The sequence below is a fragment of the Strongylocentrotus purpuratus genome, unplaced genomic scaffold (assembly GCF_000002235.5).
Source record: "Strongylocentrotus purpuratus isolate Spur 01 unplaced genomic scaffold, Spur_5.0 spur5_scaffold_9, whole genome shotgun sequence".
NCBI classification, from domain to species: Eukaryota; Metazoa; Echinodermata; class Echinoidea; order Camarodonta; family Strongylocentrotidae; genus Strongylocentrotus; species Strongylocentrotus purpuratus.
In genome coordinates, this window is record NW_022145615.1 from 26,400,164 (window position 1) to 26,413,590 (window position 13,427).

At 36.4% G+C, this 13,427-nt stretch overlaps 1 protein-coding gene across 2 annotated transcripts in view; it reads left to right on the plus strand.

The window, feature by feature from the left end:
- Positions 1-13,427, plus strand: part of LOC578721 (proprotein convertase subtilisin/kexin type 5) — a 50,408-nt gene that overhangs the window by 10,570 nt on the left and 26,411 nt on the right. Inside the window, exons 5-13 of one of the 2 annotated variants that reach the window (XM_030976752.1) lie at positions 2,153-2,232; positions 3,068-3,156; positions 3,712-3,884; positions 5,079-5,291; positions 6,010-6,110; positions 6,858-6,958; positions 8,174-8,294; positions 8,808-8,825; positions 11,964-12,277. In XM_030976752.1, coding sequence (XP_030832612.1) covers positions 2,153-2,232; positions 3,068-3,156; positions 3,712-3,884; positions 5,079-5,291; positions 6,010-6,110; positions 6,858-6,958; positions 8,174-8,294; positions 8,808-8,825; positions 11,964-12,277 — 1,210 coding nt within the window. The remainder of the gene's footprint in view (positions 1-2,152; positions 2,233-3,067; positions 3,157-3,711; positions 3,885-5,078; positions 5,292-6,009; positions 6,111-6,857; positions 6,959-8,173; positions 8,295-8,807; positions 8,826-11,963; positions 12,278-13,427) is intronic. The other variant, XM_030976753.1, reaches the window with a different exon arrangement.

Sequence of the window (13,427 nt, forward strand, 5' to 3'; positions counted from 1 at the left end):
TCAACAATAAGCTCTGATTCTAGTTTAGTTCCTCTTTTCTCGTGCTATTTCAATTATATTTGTCATTACATTGCATATTTTTTTTCAATTTACTTACATGTATTCATTGTATTATGTTTTGCGTGAGAAATTAAATCATGTGAAATCACACTGAATGTTTTTTTTTTTTTTGACTGTATACAAAAAGAAAACACATTGTTGAAACACATTAGATATCAATTAGAATAACCCTTTGCTTATCTTTATTGTAACTCAAAGGTCACTGAAATAGATAGGATAGAGCTGTAATGATGTTCATTTTCTGCTACAGGCTCGTGTTTTATTGATTTGTATTTCATGCCGCTGACTGCATGGAAGTTGAAAATGAGTAATGGTGGATTGATTGACCGAATTTAAAGGGAAGCCAGTTGGTTTATGAGGATGATTCCTACAGTGTGTACATGTAATGCTCAATTTTACATTTGTTGCTATGATATTTTCAGATTTGGGATGCAAATGAATTCACTGTGTATCATTGAACATATTTACCCGGTACACATTTTCATATACTACATGTCTGTACATTTATATGTAGTTGTGGTCCTCTATGGTTTTAATTTTGTTTGATTTTATGGTCATGAGAAAGACCTTACAGAAACATGTAAAGAGAAAATTAATTTATCAGTCATTCTGAAGGAAGACCAAGATTTTGACTCATGTTTTGTTACCTTTATAGTGAATTTCCTTTTTGGGAGCCATATGACAATGACCTGAAGGAGTGCAAGCTCTTCCCAGCTTCATTAAAATTGTAAATAAGAAGGCAATTTGGGTTGATTTTGGGTTGGGTTGATTTGGGTTGTTTGTCATTGTTATTGGAAGTTCTGAACTTCTGATGAACCTTCAGAATGTGAGAAAAACTAACGATTTTAGCTTGCCGTGTAAATGGAGCTAGTAAGTTGGGTTCATATCTCATCATGCCTGGTGTACCTCTGCAATGCAGCTTTCAATGGCTCCCTGCAGAAAGAGGGCCAGTGAATGGCACCTCTATTCTAATTTTCAGGCACAAATCCTTTTCAATCGTAATACATAACAGAGGGTCTGCAGTGTGAGTCTAGCCAGACTGCAGTCCATGCATGTGCAGGCCCAGTTTTGAAGTTATACTCCCAATGCAGTCAGCTAGGCTTCGTTGCAGTCTTCCAGAAACAATCTTATTTACATTCTGTTAAGATATCAAATGAGAGTCTGTGCCTGCAGACTAATCCCCATACTGTGTATTGAGAGAACAACACACTGAATAGCAGGAATGCAGGGTGGGTTGGTAGGAGGTCACATGTTGCACCTCTCTTCATCATTGCCCTTGTCTCTCTCTCTCTCTCTCTCTCTCTCGACATCCATTGTCTGTTGCTGTGATGGTAAACATTTAGATGGTGTATAACTGTATACATGTATACCTACAATACTGTAGACAATATAGAATACATACAAGCTTCTGTACGTCCTTGTACTGTACATTGGCTGTGCATGTAGGTGAGACTGGTTAATTAAGTGGTCCTTTTGTCTTTGAGACGTTCAATGATCCATTGTGTCATTTTAAAGCTTGTCTGCACTGGTTTGGCCAGGGGCAGGGGGGAATAAACGCTCTCTGCAACTAAGTGCATGGTCACTGACAGGTGATTATCTCATCAAATCAGCTCTCAATTAACATAAGAAAAAAGGGGATCACGGGGGACCAACAGGCACCGATTAGGCATTGTTTGCTATATAGAGGGCGCAAGTAGCTACAGAGTGTAGTGTAGTGGGGCTTTAAAGAATGACGTGTTTAGTACATGTACATGTCAAACTGAATGCATTCTCCAGTTACATCAGAAAAATTAGAATGATCAGTCAGTTGTAATTTTGAAGGAGTGATTGCATGGTCCCAGTTTGATGAGGCAAAGCTGATGAATTATAACCTTGAAATGTTGTCCTAAACTGCTGGTATAAAATGTGCATGTGTTTAAAAAAAAACAGAAGAAAAAGAAACAAATGGAATTCATCAAAAACATGTTTTTGAAGGGCATTCGCTTTGTAAGTACCGGTAATGATATTACTGAATGCCCTTTTGGCTCCAAAGAAATGATACAATGCATTTAATTACTTGAAACATTTCTTTTTTTCTCTTTTACTCATCTAGGATTCCGAGGCCAGTTATGATTTTGTTTCACGTGATGCAGACCCTATTCCAGTGTATATACCAATGAAGGAAGATAACATGTGAGTTTGAAAGTTGTCTTACGATTTCGATTAACCAATCCAATAATAGCAACAATCGAGTACCATTATTTTCAATTTTTCATGCTTGACAGTTAATGCCTGAGAAGCCAACCTGATTTAAAGTTTGTATAATTTATAAAAGCAGAAAAATGAAAGAACCAAATCAATGTCAAATGGAATGCTTGAATTTCATGGCTTGTCATTGAGTTTATGAATCAGTACCGTTATTTTGCTTTGCCAATATGACAACATGTTCATAAAAAAGAAAATATATTCTATGAAATTGGGTTCTTACAGCCTGTAGGTAGTACTGGAAATGCTTTTTTTTCTCTCACTGTGAAGAAAACAAAAGGAATGTTACAGATAAAAAAAACTTGAATTACATTTAATGGAGCATGCACGTAATTGCAATCCTCACTACCGCAACTACAGTATTTGGCCGTAGAGGGCAGCACTGGCCATGGGTATTTTTGGCAAAGGCACTTCCAGTTCCCATACAAATACAGTGGGTCAGAATTGGAAAGTCTGATAGAAATTATAATTTAGGAACTATTATACGCAAAGGGACAGATTGTGATGGTGTCTCAAAAGGTCTTATCAAATCATTGGGGAATTCATGAAACCTGAACAATAGTCGATTAAATATAGGAACTATTTGACACTGCTGTACATTCTCTATGGAAGCGGGAAGAAAACCTTGTCTTATCATATCTGCGTATGTTCTGACCTGCGTGGTGTGGGAGGAAGGTCGCCATCTACTGTCGAACATAGTATTTGCGGTTTAGTGTCAATTATTATCCATTCATCTGTTTGTCTCCCTCTCTCTTTTCCTCAGGCATGGTACTCGTTGTGCTGGTGAAATTGTGATGCAGCCAAACAACAGCAAATGTGGTGTCGGAATTGCATTTGGTGCACAGATTGGAGGTTAGTGTTTATACATACATGTACCGCTGTAAGAGGAAACATCCTTAAAACTGGAAAGGTGAAAGATTTAAAAGAACTCTCATATTCCTTATTCTAAATTCTTTATTTTTTTATTCAGTGGCTCATTTCCGATTGTAGACAAAGAAATCTTTTTTCGTAAAATTGAAAATTTGAGGCATGGGGGGGGGGGGGCATGCTGGCGATGTGCCATTGTCAGAAAAAGCTTACAATGCTGAAGACACCTACCGGTAAAATGAATTTCATGTTCGACCAGATACCCATTTTACACGTTGATGGAGAGAAGCAATGTAAAGAAATTATCTTTAAAAGGACATACACTGTACATTTTCCCCCAATTTTCTTACTCAAATAGGGGGGGGGAATGTGGTCAGATGCCATTTTTTCCCCCTGAGTCCTCCTTTTTTTTTACTCAATGAGGGCGTGGTTAAGGGGAAGAAAAAAAACCCTATTTTTTTCATTTTTAGTGCTTACTATCACCCCTGGTCATTACAACACTCCTAATCCAAATACTCCTTCTTTTCTCTTGCTTGCCAGGTATCCGAATGCTTGATCTTATGATTACGGATGAGATGGAAGGTTCATCGTTGTCCTTCAACCTTCAGCATGTTGATATTTACAGCGCTTCCTGGGGCCCCGACGACGGAGGCTACACCGTCGAAGGACCAGCCGAGATAACTCAGACTGCAATGAGAACCGGAGTTGCAAACGTGAGATGATCTTATTGTATTTCAAAATAACAAAAATATGATGATGTTGAGGTGTCATGGTCGAGTGCATACGTCGCCGGACTGTCGATGACAAAGTCTGCGGTTCGAGTCCCGCTGCGGCACTAGGTGATGTAAATGGGTATCTGGCAGGAATTAATTCCTTGAAATGCTGGAGCGCTGTAATGGCAGCTAGGCTAAAGCCGGGGTAATAATAAATGCGCCTCGAAATAGAATTTTTAGATAGAAGGGGCTATAGAAATGCCTATTATTATTATCATTATTATTATAATATTCAGATTCAGACTAATTTTATTGGTCTATTTGGTAATTCAGTTGTTGGCATTACATAAAGCACATGAACAATATACAATAGAACATTATATACACAAATAGATAATACACAGTAGCAAAGTTAGAATGACATCTTCACGGAAACACTGATATAACTCGTTTTTTCATAGTGGAATATAAATATAAGAAATGGACTCACAACACTATTGAAAATGTACAATTGCATAGAATTCAGAAATAGTATATTTTTTTTTACCCCTAGTAGAACTCCTAATGGCCCTAGCTGCAACAAATGATGGTGTATTTTACAAATGATTGTAGTTTGTCCAAATTGTGTGTATAATTGAAATGAAAGTAAACATCTAAAATTTGTGGTCACTAGAGGAAAAAGGAACTGGAATAAAGTGTTTAAGAATATTCCTGCTGGAATCGGGTCATGAAATTATTGAATTCTTGCTAAAATATTTTGGCAGGTTTAACATTCTTTCTGAAAAGAAGAAAATGTGAACGTGATGACATTGTTCTGCTAAATTTTATTTCTTGAGATGATGCACTTAGATCTGCCGAAGCAAAATTAATTGAATGAATGATATTTTTTATTTGATAGACATATATGTTCAATAAATCAACGATAAACTCCTTTCTGCAGAGTTGGAACCACTTTTTTCCTGTCGTTCATTTGTATGTTATTTATGGAGATGGTCTTATTGTATTTCAAAATAAATAACATACAAATGAACAAGTGAACAAAATGAACAAAATGAACAAATAAACATGAGAATAAAGCATTGGAGTTTCTCCAGAATTGTTTGCCTATGTGAATTTCTAGGTTTGCCCAATTGTGCAATTGAATTTGGCTATTGTTTCATTGTATTTTTTACATTTTTATTTTCCAATCTTCAGGGAAGAGATGGTAAGGGTTCCATATTCGTGTGGGCCTCAGGGAACGGTGGGGCAGACCATGATGATTGCAATGCCGATGGCTACGCCAACAGCATCTACACCCTGGTGGTGAGTAGCACCACAGAGAATCAAGACAGACCGTTCTACTCCGAGCATTGTTCTGCAAGCCTGGCATCCACCTATAGCAGTGGAAACAAAAATCAAAAGATGGTGGTAAGTCTAGATTTATTTAGCTTTTTGCTTTATGTCATTTCTAAGAAGATAAGGGGTATAAAATTAACAAAGAATATGAGAAAATAAAGTACAATCACGAAAGAAAAAATGATAAATGATCTGTTAATGCCTCGGGATCGCTAAAAGAAAACAAGTTCCTATATGATAATCTCATCATTAGCTAATCGTTTAAAGACATTAATTATTCAGTTTTACTGAATTATGTAGAGAGTTTCACTCTGCAATCTTTGGGTAGAGTCATGTTTATTATTTATGTTCTGTTCATGACAACATTTAAATAACTTTGTATCTGTAGCATTTAAGCTATGTAATACTGACTCTTTATAGTGATGGTGAAGTAATGCAGTAATTCCAAAATTCTGTTTTAGAATTGCACGTTGGTAAATACTTGCCAATATAATATGCTTGTATCATTGGAACTTTGCAAGCCAGTTTAGGCTTGCACATACATGTAATTGGCTTAAGTCTGCTAGCTAGCTGTTTTTGTCTCAATGTATATAGCCAAACAATTTAAGTGAGTGCTAAAGTTTCTAGATATTTAGTCTTGATTGATAGCCAAAGTGAGTAGACTACTTTTATATCTCACCAGATTATTGAATTTAATAGACATTACTAGTAAGCAGCCTGAGAATGTATCTAGTGTGTACATTTACAAAGTTAAAATCATCATTACTATCTCTTTGGACTTAATGTATAGGTGACGACTGATTTACACAATCAATGTATTGGAAACTTCAGTGGAACATCAGCATCTGCACCTATGGCTGCTGGCATCATCTCTTTAGCCCTTCAAGCCAAGTAAGTTCCTTACCTTATGCTGTCCCTCAGACTGGTTTAGACCAGTCTGATAGCTGCTTACCTTGTGGAGCCAGATACAGTCAAACCTGCTTTAGTGACCACCTGTCTTCAAAGACTCCCTGTCTACAAAGACCACATTTTTGTTTCCCTTGAAAATGGTTTCTCCTTGAAACATGTACTAAAGAAACCTGTCTACAAAGACCACTTTTTGTGTTTTCCTTGGGCAGTCGCTATAGACAGGTTTTACTGTACAAGCCAAACTATTATACAAGTGATATCAAAATTGATAATAGAAGTCTGATTGAAAAGAAAAAGAAAAAACCCTATAAAACAGCTCATTATTTGTTATTTTTCATCGCCGGAAAGTGTGCTGTCCTAGAATAATTGTTTAATGTATGCCAACAAGTAAATGAATGTCTGCATTGGATTACTGTGAATAGTGAGTTGATAAAGATCACAGAGTCTGGCCTCCATCGGTATAGTAGACTTGATAATGAACTTCCTTTGCTTGATGCTTTGCATCATGAGCTTGGAGGAGTTGGTTCATGCTTTGTGAAGTAATAGATACACTCTGGACCACTCTTTGCCTCATTAACTAATCAATAATTTGTCTCACAAATCTTACTGTTATGTTTTTTGACATATTTTTACGATGCTGTAGAAGAAAAAATGACAAGTGCAGGATGTAGCATTATATCACAAGGAGGAAATTTTACACGGACAATTTTCGACTTTTTCCCTGTACAGTGGTAACTTAACCTGGCGTGATGTGCAGTACTTGGTTGTCATCACATCAAAGCGCCACCAGTTGTCAGGAGAGTGGACAACAAACGGCGCAGGCTATGAAGGTCAGTCATTACCATGGAAACTGAACATTTAAATCGAAAGGGCTTTCTGTTGTGTCCGTTTTTTCCAAAGTAATTAAGAGGGTACTTTGATAAGATTATTTGATTTGGGGGGGGGGGGAGTGGGGGACCATAAAGCTGTGCTATTTCTACTCTTTGGCTAGAAAAATGTCATTTTAGTATGATTCTATCTAGGTGAAGTGCCTGGATAGTAATATAGAGGGGAATCGATTCTGACAAACAATGACAGATAAATATTAGATCATATTTTCTCTCAAAATCAATTCCCATGGGGAAATTTTGTTTTAGATTAAAAAGCTACTGTACAAAATGTTACCCAGTGTACTAAATAAAAGCATGTGAATGCATCACATCTTTGTATTTGCTGCTGTGTAGCTTTATGAGCCACTGACATACTTGTTTCTTCCACCCTTTCCTAAGAATTTTTTCTTTTCTTTTCAGAGCGGTGTTTTTTCCCCCTATTTTTTCCCCTTTAAAGTCTTGCTTCAGTTTTATAGTTCATTGTTCATTTTGATAACGATAATTGAGACAATCAATCCTGTTTTAGGAAGGCATTTAGAAATATTAATGTGTTCACTCCTAGTGAGATAGCAATTTGGTTCAATTTATAGATTTGGGTCACACAGAGTTTGACAAAGGTCAGATGCATGAACATCCCTTTTTAGTTCTAGGTAGATTACAAATTGGAATTAAAGCCTATCTATCTGCACTAGTTTGGCGATGAGGGATTAGACCTCCCTGGGTGGTCACTGGCAGGTGGTTATCTCATCAAATCAGCTCTCAATTAATACAAGAAAAAGGGGACCATGGGGGATCAACGGGTACCGCTAAGGCATTGTTGGCTATATAGAAAGCGCAAGTAGCTACAAGTAGGACAGTCCCGCTTTAAAGTATACTAGTAATGTCTTTTGCTTCACTAATCTTTCCACTCTGTGTCATTTGACGACTGACAAAGTTCATGGAATGGACATAGGCGCTATTTGACATATTTGCAACTTACCAGGAACACCAGTAAATTTTGGTTATTCAATTTGCTCGAAAGCAGAATTTTTTTAGTGCTTATGCCACAGGGGCATCCAAATATCAAAAATTTTAAGAATTACTATCCAACCGATTTGGAAAATTTCCCAAAACTATGCATTACCTTTAATGCAAGTCCCTTAATTTTCTTCCTATTTTTTGTTTCCTCCTGAATAGCGAGTCACTGGTTTGGCTTTGGGTTGATGAATGCTGCCGCGATGGTGGAGAAAGCCAAGACCTGGGAGACTCTACCTGAGCAGTTGACATGCTCCAAGTTTGCAGACAACGTAGATCAAAGGTAATCCTGTGCTCTTATAGACTAAGGATCGATGATTCAGTCATATATGTACATTATTAAGGCCACCCACGGGAAACAGACAAAATGGGCCACTGTATCCAGGTGACCTTCCTAGACAGGTTTGAATACATAGACATCTTTTTCCATGGCGACAAGGTAATATACAGATGGATAAACTTTTATAGGGAGGTTGTGGTAAAATGGCCATATCTATCAGAAAGTGTTTTGTCACAATGTTGGCTTGCTGAAGTAAACTACTTGGCTGTCATCTGAAAACGTAAGCCATTTTACTTAGCTAAGCTAAGTGCTCATTGTAAGTTAAAAGCTGACTGACATTTAAACGCAAGTATTGAATCAAATACTGACCCAGGTTCTTGTAAATGTTTGAGCTTTTGGGGGTCTGGGGTGATTTTGTGAGTTGGACCCCTGTAAGTGTTGAGCCCTGCTCAAAGCACAGAGTTTGAAATTTACTTTTGTCAAATATTTGTTGTTTTTTCTTTCATTTTCCTCCAGTTATTTGGAAATGTTTAGGTGAGAACTGCAGGATTTGTACTTTTCTGAAACCATGCTTTCATGCAAACCTCGCTATAACTGATATCTGGGCCCTGTTTCATGAAACTTTATATCAAAAACAACTTACAATAACTGTTATAAGCTACCGAAATCAAAGCATTTGATTGGCTTAGAACAATTTTAGTTATAGAAATGGGATACTTGTGAGTGACTTAAAGTTTTATGAATCAGGGCCCTGTGTAGTGTGAACGCTAAATTTTTGAGAAGTAGAATGCATAAGAATACAAATATTGAAAGAGCAGCAAGGATTATCATGTTAATCTTGCAAATTAAAATCTCTAAACAGGAGCGGATCCTTCCGAGAACAAAAATAGCAGGAAAAAAGCTAAGAAATAGTCACGTAAATGTTCAGTTTACGCTTTCAGAAGTGCCTCAGAATGTTATCATAATAAATTTTAAAGCTGTAAAGGCTTCGCACTTCATGCTTGCAATCTCGTACATTTCATACCCCCCCCCCCCCCCCCCCATCCTTCCCTTTTTGGAAAATCCTGTTAAAGGTCTTTTCTTAGATGTTTGAAACAAGTTTAATAGCAAGTAATAGGATTACCATCTAATTTAAAATGAATTTCTGAGATAAAGTTAACATACTTGCTGTTTATTTTCTACCAGCTCAGGTAGTATTTTTTTACTTAAATTAAATTTCTTCCCTCTTCATTGAAAGTCAACATTCAATCTACATAGTTAAAGTAAAAATGAAATGTGTATCTCTGCTTGCTGAGTGTGTGAGCTGGCTTCAGTGCATGCTTCATATCAACTGTTTGTATCTAAAAGGGTTTTACAAGGTTTGAAGTGCACATAAGTGATGTATAATGTAATTTCATTTAAGTAAAATGCAAAAAAACAAAACAAACGATAAGTTCACAGGGCATGTTAAGTTATATTTCATTACATATATATTTCTTTATTCACCTTTCATCAATGATCATAGGCTCTTTCATCATAAATTTGTTATCACATGAAAGGGGATGAAATATCCTTTGTTTTGTTGTATTACAATAAAGGTAGTTATGTTTATTTGTTAAACATTAGATAGGGGTAAGAAAAGAGTATATGAATGGTAGATAGGGGTAAGAAAAGAGTATATAAATGGTAGATAGGGGTAAGAAAAGAGTATATGAATGGTAGAAAGAGGTAAGAAAAGAGTATATAAATGGAAGAAAGGGGTAAGAAAAGAGTATATGAATGGTAGAAAGAGGTAAGAAAAGAGTATATAAATGGAAGAAAGGGGTAAGAAAAGAGTATATGAATGGTAGATAGGGTAAGAAAAGAGTATATAAATGGAAGAAAGGGGTAAGAAAAGAGTATATGAATGGTAGATAGGGGTAAGAAAAGAGTATATGAATGGTAGATAGGGGTAAGAAAAGAGTATATGAATGGTAGAAAGAGGTAAGAAAAGAGTATATAAATGGAAGAAAGGGGTAAGAAAAGAGTATATGAATGGTAGATAGGGGTAAGAAAAGAGTATATGAATGGTAGATAGGGGTAAGAAAAGAGTATATGAATGGTAGAAAGAGGTAAGAAAAGAGTATATGAATGGTAGAAGGAGGTAAGAAAAGAGTAAACGAACGGTAGATAGAGGTAAGAAAAGAGTCTGTACTTTCTAATAGCCCCTTAGCATACTTGTTAATATCCGGTATAAGACAAAGAAACGGGAGATGCACAGGCTTATATTATTGTACTTTTCGCAGTGGTCTATTTGAGGTGGTAAACAGGGTCATTGAGAACGAGGCTTATGGATTCCACTAAACCTCTGATATGTTTTGTTAGGGCTTTTTTTTGCCAGCTAGAGTATAAGTATCCCCTAATGCTTCTGCTTGATTTTGCTGTGCTTTGATTATTTAACAGCTTTCTCAATGATGATGAAAATATATTTTACTTGCTTTGTAAGAACTTGTACATGTACAATGCAGTATGTGACTGCCAGTTTTATTTCAATTATTTTGTCGTGTTAAAATCCCATACCTTTTTTATTGAACATAACAATATAAATCATGTAAAGAGAAACATTCAAGCGTAGGCTACTGCCTGAATACACAGGACAGTACAAGGCAGAAAAATAATATGCATAATTGTACATTTACAGAAAAAAACCAAAACAGGATAAACATAAAATGGGATAACAAAAACAGGATAAACATACAATGGGATAAATACAATGAAAGGAGAAGAAAATAAACAATTTGCAAAATATTTTTAAAAAACATGACTTGTAGAAAGTAATCAGTACATTTGGTACATACTAACACAGATATGAAGTAATCATATTCTGTAGCAATTTGGCAGTACTATCAAGTCACTTTATAGAGGAAACAATATTTTATTTATTTATTCAATTCACTCAAATGCATGGCAAGTGCACATGTATTACGTAAACCCGAATTAAGATGATGACATACTATGATTTGAATTGAAGGATTATTATGGTAAAGATGATAATGATGATGATGATTATGATCGACATGAGTGGATTAAGAAAACATGATTTTAGGAATCACGTCAGCCCTTCCAGACTCACTAAGGGAGATGGGGGATGCAAAGAAGAACACAATTTGTCCTTGTTATTTTTATCCCCCTAAGAATAAAATTTGGGAAATGCCTCTGACCCTCTCTGATACACTCATGGAGGGGGGACAAAACATAATAATTTTTGACTTCATATTTGTCTTCAGTTTTTCCCTTTAGTATGCAAATGGTTAGGTATGGTGACAAATTTTCCCAATTTGGCTCCTTTTAAAAGAAAATTCCATTCCTCTTAATTTGTTTTCCTTTTTATTTATTTCTTGGAATGAGGTGTCTTGACCCTCCTTTTGGATCCAGCTATGATGATGATTATTTTAGTGTGCTAAATCCACAGCTGCTAGATGCTCATGGTGTTGATGTTGTGCAATGTCTTCCAGCATCTCCTCCAAATAACTCCTCTTTCCTCTTGTATATTCCAGGGATGCCAATTTTCAGGCAATAGCCAGAATTCAGGCCCTGGCAAGTTATTTTCAGACCATAGTTTAGGCTTTTTTTTGTACAAAATAGCTCATTCTAGGTGATTTTCAGGCCCTCTGATCAATTCTAACTGACATTCCTGATATCCATCTATTGCAGCTCTTTCATCAGGAGACAGAAAAACTACAACTCTGAACTTGAAGTCACAAGCTGCACAGATCCTTTCCAAGGGGGAGCCATCCAGCACCTGGAGCATGTCCAATTGACCCTCCAGCTCAATGCCAGGAGGCGTGGGGACGTGGTGGTCAAGCTGACCTCCCCATCAGGTACCACCAGCACCCTGCTCAGCCAACGCTTCAAGGACCGATCCAGAATTGGCTTCAAACGCTGGACTCTCATGAGCGTTCATTTCTGGGGAGAGAGCCCTATCGGAACATGGCGCATTCAAATTGGAAATGGCGAATACAACGCACGTAAGTGTACCCATTGTTCACTTTGGCTTCTTTCATAACGCAGTGAAATTTGTAGGTTAAAGGTAATACAAAGTTTTGGTATGGGGTCATGAATTTGGTTCAAATGAACATATTGGAAGTATATGCGATCCTACAATATTCAGTGCTCGTTGTCGCAGTTCAAATTGAGTCTAAAGTTATTCAAGTGTAAATAATAAACTCTTTATGTTTTATAGCTCGAGATAGTAATTAAGCTATAAAACAATGTGTCTTGACTAAAATGGACTGATTTGCTATTCTCGATTGGAAATTATATATCACATTTGTATTAAGCGCTATATAAAAATTAAATATTATTATTATTATTATTCTGAGATTTTCATGGTCGCAGCTACCATTGTACGGCCGTAGGCGCTCTTTGAAATTTATCAAAATTTACCGGGAGCACCGGTAGTTTTTAATATTCAATTTTTCTCGAAAGCAGAAGTGTTTTAGGGGCTAAATTTTCTAGTGCTTATAATACATCCACAGGGACATCCAAATATATCAAAATTGTAAAGAATCACTATCCACTCAATTTTCAAAATTCCCAAAACTTTGTATTGCCTTTAAGACTGCTCAAGGGATACAAACAATGTGTCCTCTAAGGGCAGGTGGTGTTTATGTATCGTTTACTTTGGTACAGGTCACTTTGAGAAACAGTGTTCAAGGGAACCATGGTGGTCCCTGAGGCAAGTCTCACTGTCATTAAAAGGACTTGGTAACATTGTTCAGATGAGAGAAAATGGTGCTAAGGTAGTGACTACAATGCTAGATGTACAATTAAATATAATCTGAAAGTTTGAGTGAAAACAGCCCATTATTAATGATAACAATTGGGAAAAACTGATCTCCTTAATTCTCCCAACTACATTATTACAATTTAATTACATTTTAGGTGAACTTAAATTGTCACAAAGTAATAAATTGGTTCTATATACCATTCCAGACATTTGAGTGTTGAAAGATTTTAAAAAACCTGTCTTATGTCTTATTTTAATGTGAAAACGGTTGGAAGAATTTACAGCTTGAGGGTGTTGCACAGTGACGCCTTCAAATAAAACCATAAATATCTTTGTGGTTTGAGAATTTGTTCAGGATTTCTTGCAGGTTAGAGGGTAAGTACAGTAGA